The sequence below is a fragment of the Lolium perenne genome, chromosome 3 (genome assembly GCF_019359855.2).
Source record: "Lolium perenne isolate Kyuss_39 chromosome 3, Kyuss_2.0, whole genome shotgun sequence".
NCBI lineage: Eukaryota > Viridiplantae > Streptophyta > Magnoliopsida > Poales > Poaceae > Lolium > Lolium perenne.
In genome coordinates this window covers 4484064-4502931 of record NC_067246.2, presented here as the reverse complement: position 1 = coordinate 4502931, position 18868 = coordinate 4484064, and the positions used below count along the sequence as shown (strand labels likewise).

General features: G+C 48.8%; 2 protein-coding genes across 2 annotated transcripts; one reads left to right on the top strand and one right to left on the bottom strand.

Moving 5' to 3' along the window:
- Positions 1–11429: 11429 nt before the first annotated feature.
- LOC127340650 (uncharacterized) lies at positions 11430–14124 on the bottom strand. The gene is made up of 5 exons (XM_051366390.2): positions 13966–14124; positions 13746–13882; positions 12680–12761; positions 12514–12596; positions 11430–11979 (listed from the first exon to the last, which is right to left on the bottom strand). Exons 1-5 carry the CDS (start codon positions 14008–14010, stop codon positions 11763–11765), a joined length of 564 nt encoding a protein of 187 aa, XP_051222350.1. The 5' UTR covers positions 14011–14124; the 3' UTR covers positions 11430–11762.
- Positions 14125–14543: 419 nt separating this feature from the next.
- On the top strand, positions 14544–15429 carry LOC127339030 (uncharacterized). Its single transcript, XM_051364934.2, has one exon. The coding sequence runs from the start codon at positions 14573–14575 to the stop codon at positions 15419–15421; it is 849 nt and encodes a 282-aa protein (XP_051220894.1). The 5' UTR covers positions 14544–14572; the 3' UTR covers positions 15422–15429.
- Positions 15430–18868: the final 3439 nt, after the last annotated feature.

Here is an 18868-nt window from a genome sequence, read left to right as displayed (position 1 = left end):
GGATTTCCCAGTTCGTCGAAAGCCTCGGATGTTTCCTCCTGATCGTGATTTGCTTCTCCAATGGCGTAAATTTGATGATATTTTGGATTCTGCACCTTGATGGTTTTGGTGACACCATCATAGAGATTGGTGAAGACCTTTCCAACAGTGATGGATTTGTCGATGAAGTCAAAGCTGTCGATGCTATTCGAGTCATCGCTTATATAGGAGTCCGCGGATGACTCGAAGGACATGTCGTTGAAGATCTTGGCGAGTTTTTCGCTTGCTTTGGTGCTGATGAAGCGTGGCGACGAAATCTCCTCGTCGCCTGACTCGACGGATGATGCTGAGCTTGAAAAATCGGGATCGACCGCCGATAATCCCGGCGAGATCGGAACTTCGAGACGGTACGCTCCTTCTTTCTCGACGCGGAAGTGGAACTTTCCGAACGTCATCTCCATGGGCTCCTCCAGATACGCATATGCATCCAAACGGGAGGGCGGGTGAGGAACAAAATCAACGAGACCAGTTTCGATCTGTTTACCTCTGTCCATGATGTTGCTTGTTATCGACGAAGTCGACGACCTTGAACGTGCCATCGAGATCAGCTCCTTGTCGCCTCTAGATCCCACATACGGAGCCAATTGACAAGGTATTAAATTGTCAATGCCTACAAGTAGTAGACTAGGGTTTCGTTGGATGTAGAGGGAAAGTAGATCTCGAAGGTTTCAGCCGAAAAGTACTCGACGATGTAAAAGCTAGGGTTTGAGAAGCAATGATTCGATCCTTTCTTTGTCCCTCGACTCCCCCTTATATAGGAGTTGGAGCCGAGGGATTTGTGATACACAGGTTTACAAAGTCCGGGAGGGTTTCTAACCCGTCCCGCAAGATTACAAATAATACTTCCTATTACAACTCTAGCTTTCCATAATAGCATCTTGGACTTCCGAATCTTATTATCCTTCGGGTCGTGGGCCTTCAATAAACCCCGGGTACCTTCTTCGGCAGGCCCATTGGGGATGCCTATGTCAGGTAGTTCTCCACTAATAGGTTCAAACTACATGATGCATGAGCTTAAACATGAGCACAACAATTGCCAAGTATCAAATTATTCAAGACATTAAACCAATTACTACATGTAGCATTTTCTGCTTCCAACCATATAACAATTAACGAAGCAGTTTCAACTTTCGCCATGAACATTAGGATAAAGCTAAGAACACATGTGTTCACATGAACAAGCGGAGCGTGTATCTCTCCCACACAATGAATGCTAGGATCCAATTTTATTCAAACAAAACGAAAACAAGAACATAAAGACGCTCCAAGTAAAGCACATAAGATGTGACGGAATAAAAATATAGTTTCACTAGAGGTGACCTGATAAGTTGTCGATGAAGAAGGGGATGCCTTGGTCATCCCCAAGCTTAGATGCTTGAGTCTTCTTGAAATATGCAGGGATGAACCACGGGGGCATCCCCAAGCTTAGAGTTTTCACCCTCCTTGATCATATTATATCATCCTCCTCTCTTGATCCTTGAAAACTTCCTCCACACCAAACTCAAAACAAACTCATCAGAGGGTTAGTGCATAATCAAAAATTCACATATTCAGAGGTGACATAATCATTCTTAACACTTCTGGACATTGCACAAAGCTACTGAAAGTTAATGGAACAAAGAAATCCATCAAACATAGCAAAACATGCAATGCGAAATAAAAGGTAGAATCTGTCAAAACAGAACAGTACGTAAAGACAAATTTTTCTGGGGAACTGCACTTGCTCAGATGAAAATGCTCAAATTAAATGAAAGTTGCGTACATATCTGAGGATCACGCACGTAAATTGGCAGATTTTTCTGAGTTACCTACAGACGGGGCTGCTCAATTTCGTGACAGTAAGAATTCTGTTTCTGCGCAGTAATCCAAATCTAGTATCATCTTTACTATCAAAGACTTTACTTGGCACAACAATGCAATAAAATAAAGATAAGGAGAGGTTGCTACAGTAGTAACAACTTCCAAGACTCAAATATAAAACAAAAATGCAGAAGTAAAATAATGGGTTGTCTCCCATAAGCGCTTTTCTTTAACGCCTTTCAGCTAGGCGCAGAAAGTGTGAATCCAGTATTATCAAGAGATGAAGCATCAACAGCGGGGTTTGGAGTTTTCTCAACTATGCATTGTATCTTATCTATATAAGTTTCAGAGGCTCCTTTTTCATTACTCCTAGGCTTGCTATTCTCATCAAACAAATTTTCAGGAACAATCCAATCAAAATTCTTTTCTAGTGCCTCGCACATTCCTAAGAGCTTAATAGGTATCGGTACTTTAATCTCTCCCCCATCATTAACATTATTAGTGTACTTTATTCTATCCATGTCCATCTTTTCAAGTGTTTTTGCAAAGTCGGCGAACAACCCAAGCCTCTTATGCTTAATAAAAACTTTTCTAGCTTCTTTAGCTATATCTCCAAATTCTCTAAGAAGGACATCTAAAACAAAATTTCTCTTTTCTCCTTCTTCCATATCACCTAGTTTAAGAAACATATGTTGCATTATAGGATTAAGATTAACAAATCTAGCTTCCAACATGTGCACTAAAGAGGCAACAACAATTTCATAAGTAGGAGCAGGTTCTACCAAGTGTCTTTCTTCAAAATCTTCAACCGTACTAACACGAGTGAAAAATTCTTCTATATTATCTCTTCCAATGATAGACCCTCATCCTACCGGTATTTCTTTCAGAGTGAACTTAGGAGGAAACATGATGAAATAAACAAAAGGTAAATAAAGTAAATGCAAGTAACTAATTTTGTGTGTGTTTTTAATATGGAGAACACAAAAAAGACAGTAAATAAGGTAAAGTAAAGCAAGACAAAAACAAAGTAAAGAGATTGGAAGTGGGAGACTCCCCTTGCATCGTGTCTTGATCTCCCTGGCAACGGCGCCAGAAAAAGAGCTGCTGGCGTGGGTGTTGGATTGCAACAGCACCAGAAAGTAGCTTCCTTGTGACGGTAAAGCACTCGTCCATTGGGAACCCCAAGAGGAAGGTATGATGTGTACAGCAGCAAGTTTTCCCTCAGTAAGAAACCAAGGTTCATCGAACCAGTAGGAGTCAAGGAGCACGTGAAGGTTGTTGGTGACGGAGTGTAGTGCGGCGCAACACCAGGGATTCCGGCGCCAACGTGGAACCTGCACAACACAATCCAAATACTTTGCCCCAACTTAACAGTGAGGTTGTCAATCTCACCGGCTTGCTGTAAACAAAGGATTAAATGTATGGTGTGGAAAATGATGTTTGTTTGCAAAGAACAGTAAAGAACAATGATTGCAGTACATTGTATTCAGATGTAAAGAATTGGACCGGGGTCCACAGTTCACTAGTGGTGTCTCTCCAATAAGAAATAGCATGTTGGGTGAACAAATTACAGTTGGGCAATTGACAAATAGAGAGGGCATAACAATGCACATACATATCATGATGAGTAAAGTGAGATTCAATCGGGCGTTACGACAAAGTACATAGACCGCTATCCAGCATGCATCTATGCCTAAAAAGTCCACCTTCGGGTTAGCATTCGCACCCCTTCCAGTATTAAGTTGCAAACAACAGACAATTGCATTAAGTATGGAGCGTAATGTAATCAACACAAATATCCTTAGACAAAGCATCGATGTTTTATCCCTAGTGGCAACAGCACATCCACAACCTTAGAACTTTCTGTCACTGTCCCAGATTTAATGGAGGCATGAACCCACTATCGAGCATAAATACTCCCTCTTGGAGTTACAAGTATCAACTTGGCCAGAGCCTCTACTAGCAACGGAGAGCATGCAAGATCATAAACAACACATATATGATAGATTGATAATCAACTTGACATAGTATTCCATATTCATCGGATCCCAACAAACACAACATGTAGCATTACAAATAGATGATCTTGATCATGATAGGCAGCTCACAAGATCTAACATGATAGCACAATGAGGAGAAGACAACCATCTAGCTACTGCTATGGACCCATAGTCCAGGGGTGAACTACTCACACATCAATCCGGAGGCGATCATGGCGATGAAGAGTCCTCCGGGAGATGATTCCCCTCTCCGGCAGGGTGCCGGAGGCGATCTCCTGAATCCCCCGAGATGGGATTGGCGACAGCGGCGTCTCTGGAAGGTTTTCCATATCGTGGCTCTCGGTACAGGGGTTTTCGCGATGAAGGCTTTAAGTAGGCGGAAGGGTTGGTTTAGAGGCGGCGCGAGGGACCCACACCATAGGCCGGCGCGGGCCCCAGGCAGGCCGTGCCGCCCTATGGTTACGGGCCCTCGTGGCCCCACTTCGTATGCTCTTCGGTCTTCTGGAAGCTTCGTGGAAAAATAAGACCTTGGGCGTTGATTTCGTCCAATTCCGAGAATATTTCCTTTGTAGGATTTCTGAAACCAAAAACAGCAGAAAACAGCAACTGGCTCTTCGACATCTCGTCAATAGGTTAGTGCCGGAAAATGCATAATAATGACATAAAGTGTGTATAAAACATGTGAGTATCATCATAAAAGTAGCATGGAACATAAGAAATTATAGATACGTTTGAGACGTATCACCCGCCATGTGGAGGAGCCGCCCCTCCTATTGGTGGAGAGAGCGGCGGCCGAAGCCATTTTTGGAAGCACCGTCGTTCTCCATTGTGATCGCCGCTGTCGCTTGAGGTTGGGGAAGATTGAGAACAGGGAGCGTGGTGAATGCGACCAGGCACGGTAGTTCGACGATAAATAGAGGTCGACGCGCGTGAAACCGAGGCTTGTGCATTAACTCGCCGCGTGGAAGCTACGCGTCCGGAGACTGACCGGCGGCAGGCTTTTACAGCGCGTGGAAGACGATGCGATGAGGATGATGATCGGTCTCTCTCGCCGACAAGTTGGGGCCACCAGCCGCGCTGGAAGTTTTCTCGGTGTTTCTCGCGCTTTCGTTTCGTCCGGAGTCCCTGAGCTCTCCCCGAGGGAGCGGGGATGGCCTGGGCTCCCGAGATGGATGAAAGCCCAAATCCGGACGAAAACGAGGATCCGGGGGCGCGACTGGGCCGTTTTCGTCCATCCGAATGATAAAAAGGTGTCCTGGGGGCCTCGTCGGGGAGACGGATGGAGATGCTCTAAAAGCCAGGAGGCCGGCCCATCCATCCAGCTCGGCAACCCATCCCAGCCCCCACTCCACAGCGACGCAACATCCTAACTCCTTCGAGCATCTCTAGCCGTTTGAGGCCCATGGCAGAAATCCGGACTTAACAAACGCCGGATTGTATGAAAATAGGGGTGGGGGCACCAGTTTCGCAGTCGCACCCCTAGCATTCGCCCAGTTCTGGTTGGCATCGGTGATGCCGTTCATGGAAACGGTTTTCCAAACTTCGGCGAGGCACTCCTCTTCTTTGCCCGTCCATTTGATCCGGGGCTCAGCCGGCTTCCCGTGACGTGACGGCTTCCGTCGCCCTTGCCTACTCTTGTGTGAAGAAACCCTGGCTCGACGCGGTGGCCATGGAGCCCGACGTGATCATCTCGTGCATCACTCCATCGTTCGGCGCCATCCCGGGGTTGGAGAAGGATAGCGGCCCATGGCGCAGGGCAGGTGAGATGCCCTGGTGCATCGCGCCGTCGTTCTCTGGCGACAATGGTGTAAACCTCAATGTGCCGACGATGTAGGTGTCCTGGAACATGGCCTGTGACGCCGACGAGAAGGCGGAAGAAGAGCTGATCGTACCTTGGGTCGGCCATGGACCGGGGAATTGGCCGACGTGCGGATGGCCCATGGTCATGGAGATGGAGACCAGCCTCGCCTGTTCGTCAGCCGGCGCCGCCGCTGTCACCCTCTTCGCCGCGAGCTTCTTCTCCCTCTCCGCCCTACCGTGAGTTTCGTTCTGCCGCCGCTCCACATCCTCCGCCCACCTTGCGCTTGTCCAGCCCGACGGCCTCTCTTTTGGCGGTCGTGGCTTCCTCGCCTTTGGCGCGCCGTCGGCGGCGATCTTCTTCGGCGGCATGGTGATGGAAGGGAAGAGGAGGAGCTGCAATTGTGGGGGAATCGCAGTAGCTCCTCCGAAATTCGGTGGGGAAAATGGATCTATGCGGCGCATTTTGGAGGGAAGCAAAATAAATGGAGGGAACTACCCTTTCTGTCGCTGACACCGAGGGCCCGCTCGACGTTTCGCGCGTTTTTGTTTTGCCCGGAGTCCCTGACCGAGCCTCGGGAAGCCAGGGATGTCCTGGGCTCTCTGGATGAGTTAAAGGCTTATTCCGGGGGAAAACGAGAAGCCGGGGGCGCGACTAGACCGAATAACGCCGTCCAAAAAAAAGGCTGTTGGGAGCCTCGTTGGGGAGATGGCTGGAGATGCTCTTAGTCCCACCTCGCTCCCGGAGAACCATCCCACCCAGCTTATAAACCCGCTCGACCAGCCACAACGCAACGAGATGTGGGGGAAGTGTGGGAAGGGAGGAGCGCCCGCGTAACGAGTGTACTACGGTGCATGTTTGTAACCCTAACCCATCGTGCGATCCCTGTGAGGTTGATCACATTGACCTATACAACTAAAGGCTTGTTTCCCCTGCGCTTTGGCCTTCATAACAAAAGTGCCGATGCCTTGCGCGGGGGAAAATAATCCTATGAGACCGGATCTATTTTCCTCTCGAAATAGACCCACCTCAGGACAAGGCACGTGGTAATACATATCTCAAAGTAGTCGTGCCTTCTTCTCCCTCATTCCTTCCCTAATTTTATGGAGTATGGAATCGCGGCGGCCCTCATGGCACAACGGCTGGTCGGCGGCGCAACACCTCTAGGAAAGTTCTACTGCATGATCTCCAACCCCGAGAAATCCATCTCGCGGTGGCCCTCATGATAAGGTAGCGACCCACTGGATCCTCCTTGGTTGATGCCCGATCTTTCACAGCGAGAACCTGGGGTAGAGAATCCTCCCAACAACGCGATGAACGCAGCCTGGAGAAGAGGGAACGAATCCAGCAAGCAACGGATCGATGAACGATACGCCTCAAACCAAGAGCTAGACAATCCTTGATGAACACAAGAACCTTCGCAGCGGATATAATAGATAACGGCAGCGCCGTACCCCCGGAGGGATGATACACGTAATCACACGCTATAGGGAAACCCTAAACTTTTAGACTAAACTTGTTCTGTCCTAAACCCTAGCCGTCCCACCTCCTTATATGAGGGGAAGGTGGCCGGCCAGCCCTTGCTGGGCTGGGGCGCCCCTCTATGGGCCTCCTAACTTGGTTGGACAGGCCCAAACCAAGACTGACTCGATTTATTAAAAATCCCTAATTTGCCAATATATGACAATTACAAAAACTAAGATAATTAAGCTGATGGAGTCCTGAATCTGGGCTCCACATAGGCCTCCATGCCCGTATCATCCTCCCCAATGCGTGAGGGTCTTCTGGAAAAGGTGACGTGATATGAACATGACACGTCCTCGCCGTCTTCAAGTCTGGCTTGCCTTCCACACCACATCCTCCCTCGCGGCCTTTTCGACTTGATACAGCACTTGGCGCCTCCTTTCTTCTCCACATGAGCTTGGGCTTTGGCGCCAATTCCTTCTTCTTCTGAGGTCTTGATGGAACCCTGTGTCGCTGAACATGACCCTGCATAAGATGTGTAATGCCTGGGCCACATAAATGTCGCACACATCCATCCTTGCCTCGATGCATCCGCGGTGTCGCGGAAAACTGGACTGCAGTACACCGAGCACGGTAGTGCCGCTGCCCACTGTCTCCACTGACGCGCTGCGCCACAGCCGGTCTAGGCGCCGGTTGACCGGTCGGCTGACCGGACCGGCCGGTCCTGGAGCCGATCGGCCGGCCCTGGCACCGGGCGGAAACCCCATCAACACTGGTTTCTCGAACCTTCTCGCCTCCCACTCCTCCCACGCGCATCTGCGCCATATGTACTGGAACATCATCAGCACAAACATCATCAGTCCGCATACTAGCATCAACACAAACTGGAACTGTAGCACATGCTGCAACATCCACATCAACAACAAGTGTAGCTTCATCCGGCTTGTCACCAACAAGAACTGGCTTGTCATCTACAGGCTTGGCTGAAACTTCACCAACATCAATGCTCGGAACATCATGCACCTCTAGCTGCACTTTAGGCTTGTGCAACTTCTCTTTACGCACCACTAACTCCACATCGGACTTGATATGATCATCACCCATAGGCTTCAAAGTCCGCTGTTTGCCACCATGCATAAAAGAATATGTATTTGCTCGCCCAGCATGTGTCACATTGCGATCATACTGCCAAGGACGCCCAAGTAGCAATCCGCACACCTCCAATGGCAACACATTGCAATCGATCTCATCAACATAATCATCAACTGTAAATGGCACACGCACCTCATGAGTAATCTTCAGCATACCACAGCTATTCAACCACTCAAGACGTTTAGGTTCAGGAAGACGCCATGTAGATAACCCCAATGCTGCCACCATCGCCTTGCTAATGCCATTAGTACAGCTACCACCATCAACCATCAACTTGCAAGCTTTGCCCTTTATAATGCACTGAGTCTGAAACAAACTCCACCGCTGAACCTTGTCAACTGTCTTGCAAGCATCATCTTGTACCTTCTTGAGGTGCATATTCAGCCCGCTCAATGGTCCATCCTCCTCAACAGTCACAGTAGTGCTCTTGGTATCAGAGCCAGGTTTCATCTCGTCTGAAGATTTCACCTCGATCGTAGTGACTGTTGGTAGTGGAACAATCTCCGGAATAGGAACTATCCACTTGTCCACTTTCTCTATTGCATGTACAACTCGGGATGACTGCTCACTCTCTTCCATGTATGGTAACACAAAACTACTACGAAGAAAAGTTTTGTAATCCTCCCAAGTTTCAGCAAATTCACCTCTGTCCACCGCCGTATAGCAAGATAAAAGGCATAAGAACTATTGAACTTCCTTTTGTATGTGCGGCATCGAGCAAAACCCAACTCCATGTTCCTCTCCCAATCTTCATATTCCTGAACTGTCGCAAGACGGTGTATACCAACGAAGACTGGATGGCGGACGCTGTTCTCCCTTCAAACAATCCAGATAGTCATTGAAAACTTTACTAGATTTCGTCGGAAGAGTACACCTCATGCCCAGAACATCGCCTGGAAACGAAGTAGCATCATCAGTAGCAACAGCAAATTTCGCCGGAGATGAAACAGGAGTAACAGGAGAAACCGCCGGAGGAAAAACCGCAGCAGTCTGAGCCAACCCGGCCCAGGGCCCGGTTAGACCGGCCTCCAGACCAGCCAGCCCGGTCCCCGGCCCGGTTGACCGGTCGCCAACCGGATGCATCGCACCGGAACACAACCGGACGAATTTTTGCGAACTTCCCGGTTTGCCGCCCGGTTGACCGGATTCCACGCCAGGCTACCCGGTCACTGGCCCGGTTGACCGGATTTCAGACCGGGTTTTTCCTGGTCGCGAAATTTCGTCATCTTCCCGATTCTGGTCGCGATTTTTCGCGATTTTGACCTCCGAAACAGCCATGGATGACCTCCAAACTACACCAAACAACACCAAAGTTCCTCCAACCAACCTCCTTCGACCGAGAGCAAAACTCCTCCGATCTTAGAGCCAATCTTCTCCGATGTAAACCGATCAAAGAGATCGATCAACAAAACCTCGCCGTGAGCAACCCAGAAAGCCGATACCACATGATAAGGTAGCGACCCACTGGATCCTCCTTGGTTGATGCCCGATCTTTCACAGCGAGAACCTGGGGTAGAGAATCCTCCCAACAACGCGATGAACGCAGCCTGGAGAAGAGGGAACGAATCCAGCAAGCAACGGATCGATGAACGATACGCCTCAAACCAAGAGCTAGACAATCCTTGATGAACACAAGAACCTTCGCAGCGGATATAATAGATAACGGCAGCGCCGTACCCCCGGAGGGATGATACACGTGATCACACGCTATAGGGAAACCCTAAACTTTTAGACTAAACTTGTTTTGTCCTAAACCCTAGCCGTCCCACCTCCTTATATGAGGGGAAGGTGGCCGGCCAGCCCTTGCTGGGCTGGGGCGCCCCTCTATGGGCCTCCTAACTTGGTTGGACAGGCCCAAACCAAGACTGACTCGATTTATTAAAAATCCCTAATTTGCCAATATGTGACAATTACAAAAACTAAGATAATTAAGCTGGTGGAGTCCTGAATCTAGGCTCCACATAGGCCTCCATGCCCGTATCACCTCACGACTACAACGTCTGCCGCTCTGTCCACGACGAGGCTCGCGGAACTGCAATATGTTGGAGGCGGTCGGCGATACCACATGTCCATACCCGCACGTGCAACGAATTCACCGCTCTGTGCGCCACGAACTGGAAGCCTGCACCTCCTCGGCCCTGTTTCATGTGCGGCAACAGGGGAAAATCTGGCATGGCTGATTGCCTGGAACGGACTACATGCAAATTGAGATTGGACACGCACGTGCGGCCATTAGCATAGATCGAAGTGTTTCCTCTTCTTTGCAGATTCACGACACAAAGTAAGCCTGCTAAATTCGAAGTTTTGTGCGTTAATCTTAGATTGTCTCCCAGCGCTTCGTTTTACCAATCTGGGAATTAGTGAAGGAATGGTTTCGGAGAGAAGAAGAAGACATGACTGCTTTGAGATTTGCGGGGGCGCCCCTCCCTAAAATTTGTTGGGATCGCCGGTGGGTTTCGGCCCTATATATCCGCACCCGGCAAAATTGAATCCCTCTTTTTGTATTTTATTTTTGTCTAACAAGTGAGAAGTACTCCTGCAGGTAGCAACACTATATATATGTTATATGGTGCCTTAATTTTTTGTAGAATGGGAAGAAAAACCTGAAGATATTGATTGTTCCTCCGCATTCCATTCTCAGGGTTCTCTCAAGATTCTGTCAACAAGTTTGGGATAAAGCTAACCAATTGCCTTCGGGTACATGAATGTAGCACAACACAACTACACCATCAATAATGCACCGACATATCAAACACATTGCCAAAACTGTAATACTTACAGCTGTCGCAGAATCATACATCTTACAGCAGCTATTAGTTGATTACAATATACACACCATGAAAAACAAAGAGAAAAATGGCCAACACATAACCTCCACAGGTAAGCCGTGATAGCCAGCAGTAGGCGCCTCACAAAGTTAATAGCAGACATAACACTGCTGGACTAACCTGACTACTTGCTATTATTACAGGAATAATACAGAGAACAGAGCACAGAGAGCTGGTCAGATACAGGGCGCATACTTGAACTATGGCTACCGCCATTTAACCTCATTTTGATTTCAACTCTGCAAACACGACCCACCATCAACAAGTGGTCTTCAGCAGTTTTCGAGACAGTGGTGTTTCCGTTACCACAAAGATGCTTTAAGATTCAGTCAAAAAATCAGACAAAGATAATTGCACCGCCAATAATGCACGGCGTATCAAGACAGATTACCAAACATGTAATGCTCACGGCTGTTGCAGAATCTTACAACTTAAAGCAAAGTAATAACAATGTAGTAAAAACATCGCCAAAAACAAATGCCCCAACACATAACCTCCCCAAGTAATATATGAAATGCAGAAATAGGCCTCTCCCTAAGTTAAATAAAAGATATAGCACTGCAGGTTTAACCTGGCTACATGCCACTACTGAAATAATCTAGGGAACAGCGACCAGATCTGATCAGGTACAGAGTACATATAGAGTACAGGAGCTAGGTCTAGCTTACGCTAACTTGCAGCTCATTTTGATTTCCCTTGTCTGAGGAGGTTATAGTCGAGCTTCCCCCGCTTGTTCGACTTGCGGTTCCCAAAAACTGAGGTCTTCCGCGGCTTCTGAGATGGTGGTGTTTCCATCTCAAGCTCAGGCTCTTTTCTCTTTAGTTCGCTCAGGGATATGCTTTCTGAACTGTCAATATTAAAGTCTCTGAATCTTGATGCCGCTGATACGTCATCAGTTCTGCAGTTTCGTACAAATTGGAGTCATATGGAAATTCATTTCACACTTTTAAGTCGTTGAGAAACATCAAAATTACATGTCAAAGAAAGGTAGATGCATACAGCTATGTGTAAATGCAAGTGGTCTGGTGAATATGCTGTCCATGGCACATCTCTTTATATGGCGTACTGGCAGGATTCAAGAGATCAAGCTGAATGTAATTCTTAATTATCAGTAGTTTGAAACAAAAGAATTGACCTGAGATCATAAGTAAATGAAAACTTTTCCCAGTATGTATGAAACTCCTACATTTTTTAATTCCATGAACCCATAACTTAATGAAACGAAAAAGTAAAATGTAATCATCCTTCACTACACCATGACAATATACAGTTCTATACAGTTCCTTTGAAAACGGATGGTAACTAAATAACTACTTAATATCTGTGAGGTATCAATCCTGAACAATAGCTAAAATGGTATCTTGTGACATATTTCACTGCAAACGTAGCTCAATAGATAAAAGGAGTTAAGACAATTTACTCAATTGCTAACCTGCTGGTATTTGCAACGTCTTCATGAGAATTACTAGGTGAAGCTGATTGTGTTGGGCGACCACTTGCCTCGTCATTTAGTTTCTACAGGTCTTGTGTAAGGGAACAGACAGCTAAAGGAGATAACAGCAAGATGGACATGCACCAAATAAAAAAACAGAACTCACATCAATGGACGGGTTGAAGTTTTGGAATGACATTCGGCCCTTTACAGCTCCTGGATGTGGATTGCCCTCCATGACCACTACGCTGAAAGAGAGGAACTAGTTCATCAAGTATGCAGCAACAGATTAATCAAAGCTAGTACTTCTTCAGAGTAAACTGGAAGAAAAATCCCTCTGGCAGAACAACCAATGCAACATAAGATGGATGTAGTTCAAAAGATAGACAGACAACACTTTAACAAACATGTGGTGCTTGTAAGCGTCTTTCTAGTCACCCTAATACATTAGCTAAGCATCTTTCTGGTCACACTTATAACAATTGTTTTAAATAGGAAGCTATAGCGTTTCGAGCATGTTGCCACCAAATGAAATCTATGTACAATAGTCCATAATAGCCCCATGTAGCCCCACAATAGCCGTTTTTGGGGGTCGCCGCTATTTGCCGTAGCCCAGTATGTAAAACATTGCTCATAACACTGTGTGTGGTGTGGTGCTTCCCTAAGTGAATTTCTGCCCACAGAAGTTTCCGTGTGTTTTTCGTGCCTACCAAACATTTCAACCACAAGTAGCCCAACCTCCATCGATCCTTCGAGCTTCAGAGGGGCCAGAACTATGCCATAGCACAGCATATAACAAGAATTGCGAAAACTGCATTGCTGCTATACAGTCAATCTATGTTGTCTACTACAATCAGTTCACTAATTTCTTGCAGGGGGCAGAAGCTATGGTAGCGCAAGGGTTGGCAAGGCTGGGTTGCTAGCGTAGAGTCAAGCACACGAACACAGAGAGAACAGCTGCAACCGAGAGGAACCGAGGAATTGAGGGCATGTTTGGTTTAGAGCCAATGCTAGCCTTACCAAAAGTTGGCAAGCCCGCAACCATATGCTGTCGTTTGGTTTGATACCAAAATATTGGCTAGTCCAGCTCAACAGCTCACATGCAGTTCATTTTTTTGCCAATGATTTGGCGTGGCGTGGGCGGCTGATGGCTCCGCCAAAAAATTGGCAGCCAAAAGTTGGCAGGGCTAGTTGGGGCAAAAACCAAACGTATCCTGAATCAATCCCCTTACCACTTCCTGGCGACCTGGGCCGACGACCCGGCCCCTCCGCCGTTCGCCGCGGGCGGCAGCACCACCTCCGCCTCCATCTCCACCGCCGCATCCGCTTTCTCCTCGAGCTTCTGCGCGACTGCCGCCCGCTGCATAAACTGCAGAAGAAACACCCCGTCCCGTCAGTCAGAGGCCGAGAGGAAAAAAGCAACCGGGGCGGAGGGATCGATTCCTCGCAGACCTTGAGGTTCCGCAGCGTGCTCGAGAGCCCCTTCTTCTCCGACATCTCGCCGCCGCCGGTCGCCGCGGGTTCCAACCTCCGGTTTCTCCTAACCTAGGGTTAGGGTTTGGAGGAGGCGGCGGCGCGAGGAGGGACGGGACAGAGGAGCACGCGGAGAGGAGTAGGCTGGAGTCCGGTTCCGACCCTGACGAAGCGGGCCCGCACGTCATAGAGGCACGTCACCGCCAGGCGGGCCCGGCTAGTCCGACCCCCTGTGGTAGTCGGCGCTGGGTTCAGTTCGGTGCCGATTCGAACCGAACTGAGCCGATCGTGGCACCCACGGAACGTCGTGAATAAAAACAGAGCTCCTGTGACTAAACTTCTTCTATCAGATCGATCGATTCTCCATCATCAACCAATTAGAAGAAGAAGGAACGATTGGCCGATTGATCTTCGAGCAAGCGAAACCATCGTCGACGATCGGCAATGGTACGTAAGGTTTCTTTTGCTTCTCATGATTCCATGGCGTGCGTGTTCTTGCTTCGGATCGGCGCGCGAAAACTGACGTGCTTCGCTTACCTCGCGTTTGCAGGGCGAACCAGCAGCGGCAGCTGATTCATCGACGCATATGAAGAACAATGAGGCGGACCACGATCAGTCCAAGAAGCAGGACGATTTCATGGACTGGGAGGCGTACCTCCTCTCGCAGCGCTCGCGCACGGTCTACGCGCAGTACCTGCGGTGCCGGCCCATGTGGCTGCTCGCGGCGGCGGCGGGCTACGACGACGGTAACCGGGTAGTCATGCCGCAGTCGGCGCTGGACCGGCTCGGCTCCGTGGAGGTGGAGTACCCGCTGGTCTTCAAGATCCACAACGCCGCCAACCCCCACCAAGCCTCCCACGTCGGCGTGCAGGAGTTCGTCGCCGAGGAGGGCTTCGTGCACGTGCCCACCCACACCATGGCGCGCCTCGGCCTCCACCACCACCACCACGACCACCTCGTGCTGCTCACCTGCACGTCCCTCCCCAAGGCGACCCACCTCAAGCTGCGGCCGCACACCTCCGGCTTCCTCACGGTCAAGCACCCCAAGGAGCTCCTCGAGCGCAACTTCGCCAGGTACAGCTGCGTGACCGTCGGCGACACCGTCACCGTCGTCGCGGACGGCGACGCGCGGTACCTGCTCGACGTCGTCGAGGCCAGGCCCGCCCACGCCGTGTCCACCCTCGAGACCGACTGCGAGGTCGACTTCCTCCCGCCGCTCGACTACGTGGAGCCCGCGCGCGCGTCGGCGGCGTGGAAGTCGACCAAGGAGTTCAGCGTCGGCCCCGGCGAGGTCGCCACCGTCGACTTCGAGCCCCCCGCGGACATGGTCGGCGGCCGGCGGTTCTCCGGCAAGGTGGGGCAGAAGACTGGTGACGGCGACAAGGGCAAGGAGGACGGACGGTTCACCGGGCGGAAGTACTCTCTGCGAGACTGAAGCAATGGAAGAGTAACCTTGTGACTGATTTTGGAATTTTGGAGGAGCTAGTTTTGTCTTAATTTTTGACTGATTCTTTGAGAACCTTGTGAGAACGGGATGCAGAGTAACAAGATCTTTAGGTTTCCCCCAACATAAAGTTTTACGATGAGTCAACCTGAATTATATGTGTAGTGAAATCTTGGAGAATTTTTGGTGAAATTTTGGAGCAGATAAGCTACTACTATTGCGCAAGGGTTGAGAAACTATTCAGTTTCATTTGCCGAATGTGAACCAATATGATAATATCTCTAAAGTCACCCCCCCCGTCTCCTCTCAACCGACCCGATCCCGAGCCTCTCCGGCGGCGATGCCGAACGGAGGTGGCGGAGGTGAGGTGGCGGAGTAGGTTTTCCTAGGGTAGGAGTAGTTTCCCGGCGGTTTGTCGGTTAGTTTTGGAGTTGAAGCTCTGGTTTCTCGGCCAGATCCAGAGCGGGCCGAGTGTTGGCGGTGACCCTCTCTGCTCCGACGGCCGGAGTTCGGGATGGAAGCCACTACCTCGACAGATCTCCGTAATAAGGCCTTCGTCCCTCCCCTCGAGCTCGTGATGACGCCCTTTCTTCTGCTCCTGGCCGGCCTTGGTGGCGAGGGGGACCGGTCGGAGACGTCGCCATGGTCTCGATCTGAAGGTGACAGGGGCTGAGTGCCTCTTTGGGGCTCCGGCGCGGCACCATTTGGCCCATCGCCGGCGGCCTCCGCCAGATCCGTGGTGGATCTTGGCCTGGAGCTTGTCGGCGGCTAGGCTCTTCGATAAGGCGCCTAGGAGTCAACAACTGAAGATGAAGGTTGCCTCCTTGCCTCCTTGGCCGGCCATGGTGGCGGGGGAGGTTGGCAAGGAGGACTACTGCTTGTTGTACTTCCTACCCGACCGGCCGTGGAGGCGAGGGGGTTCGTGGTGCCGCACAATCCATGCTTCTCCTTTCAGTTGCTAATGTTGTTCTTGTCGCAGCTGGCTCTCTCCCGTTCTTTCAAGCCCTATGGTGGTGGCTTGACTTCGGGATCTGCTTGCTGGTGGTGACGGTTTCGAAGACGAGCTTCTCTCCGGCGTTATAATGGCGGATTCTCCGTCTGCGCGTCGGACCCAATGACAGTAGGGCTGTCACTCCGCCGCTGCTCTGCTCTGGCTGTCGGTGCTCATCCGTGCTGCGTCTCCAAGTGGCATGTTCCCCGGAGGCGCAGTTGCAGTTTGTCGTCGGAGCTCGAACTGGACGAGAAGAAGATGGAGGACTTGATTGCGTTCTTCAAGTTTTCTCTAGGGTCCTCTTTGTTTTTTTATGGACCCCTGTATAATTCCTTGTATTCCTTTGGGTCTTCTTGTACTCCAGTTTTATAATAGCAGCTTTTGTCGGGTGGGTTCACCCAAGGTTTAAAATAGCGTGCTAAATGAAATAGCGTCGGTCTCCTTTAAACGCTATGGACGCTATATCGTGCTAATATCGTGCTATATTTCAAATAGCGTTTTGAAACAAATATTAAATATAGTCTAAAAATAAAGAATTTCGCTAAAAAGGTTAGATATTTAGTCCAAAAAATGACTGGATCATACATACATAACCACATATAACAAATAGATCTCTAAATTTTCAGAAGGCTAACATCAGTATTCCACAAGTCAACAACATAATATAATTTTTTTATTAAGAATTATCAGCATTAGCGATATTAAGTTCTAATCTAGAAAAGGAACCAACATATTGTAGTTCATCACCACGAAAAAGTGAAGGCAACTTAGATTGAAAAAATAGCGCAATAACGCTATGAAGTTTTAGCACGATATATCATGCTATTTCACAAATAGCGCCATAGCGAGCAAAATTACTAAAATTTAGCGTAGACCCTCCAAATATGCTATTGCGTGGTATTAGCGGAGAAATAGCGCGCTATTTTAAACCTCACCTGATAACCTTTCAAAAAAAAAAACCAATATGACAATCAACAGTTTGGACAAGAGATATCCTGGCAGGCCGAAGAAGCCGCTCCCTGGTTTGTGCTACCCTAAACAGTAAACAGTGTACTTTACACACACAAACAAGCATCTGTATGGTGTCCTGGGCCAGTTCGGCTTTGGCTTGCCTAGCTTGGTAAGTCTCTTTGTTTCTTTTTCTTTTCTTTTTTGTTTTCTTCTCCTTTTTCTGTTTTAAATTCCTGGTTTGAATTCAAATCTAGTTTGAGTGATTTTAAATATGTGAATCCTTCTGGAATCTATCCAAGTTATTTCTTGAACTATTATTAGGTATTAAGAAAGTTCATAGGTGTATTGGCACATTTGTATATTTAATATTATTGGAAGAATTTGAATTAGGCATCTTAATTGGTATGATTTCAAATATCAACGTTGGAGAGTTCAAAATGTTTCGTAAGAGGTTTCTAAGAAACTTGTGGAGCAGAGCAAGAGCGGCCATGACATGAGAGACGTGGCAGTTTCGACACGGCAATCTCCTGTTTTGAACAGGTGGTTGATTAGCCACTTGTTGTCTCCTCTGGGGTGCATGTAATTTGAGGGTTAATTTGGCGAGTGATGAATGGATGCAATGTTGGGCCGTGTTCCTCAGCAGGCGAAGAAGAAGAAATATAACAACGAGACGCTGCGATGAGATCCGTTTATATAACAGTTGCTCTCGGAGCAAGAAGAAACACACTGGCTAGACAAAAGCAGCTGCATATATGCTACCGCGTCATTTATTCAACTTTCAGTGCACAAACAGACGCACCGCTGGATCTGGAAGGAAATAAAACGATACAACGAGAAACAAAAACAGGTGTAAGTGCTAGAAATAAAATGTGATACTTGACCTACATGGTATCGTGCTACTGGCTGCAAAGAAGAAAAACATATAGATAGGAGTACTACTCCATCTACTGGCCGCACTTGTTGACTTGGAAGAGCTTGTCACTCGTAAGGAACCAATAGACCCGGAAAGTGGTATCGTAACTTGGAGGCGTGGGTACAGGGGAGTACTGTGAGTAGTCGTAGGTTTGGATGCTGACATTGAAAAGCAGAATTGTGCTCCCAAACACAGCAGTTTTGAGGGTGAGACGGCAAGGGTCTACTAGGCACGGCTCTCTGGCGACGACGAATGGGAGATAATCGCCCGCTGCCTCGGCAGGGGTGAGAGCCACCGTTCGCGTCCAGCCGCCGCCGAACTTGTCGTACACGCCGAATATCACATCCTTACCTACTGTTGGATATCTTCCATTGACCTTGAACTTGTAGTCGCACACGCCGTTGGCGGCGCCTGCCATCATTATGGTGGCCTCTTCCTCCTGGTGCCTGTTGGCGGTGACAGTGGCGGTGGCGACGCCGGTGATGACGACTAGGATGAGGACGCCGAGCTGGACCTGCATCGTGGCCTATCTGCTTGATCGCTGCTAGAAACTCCAATACAGATATGGTGGATCTACTTGCTC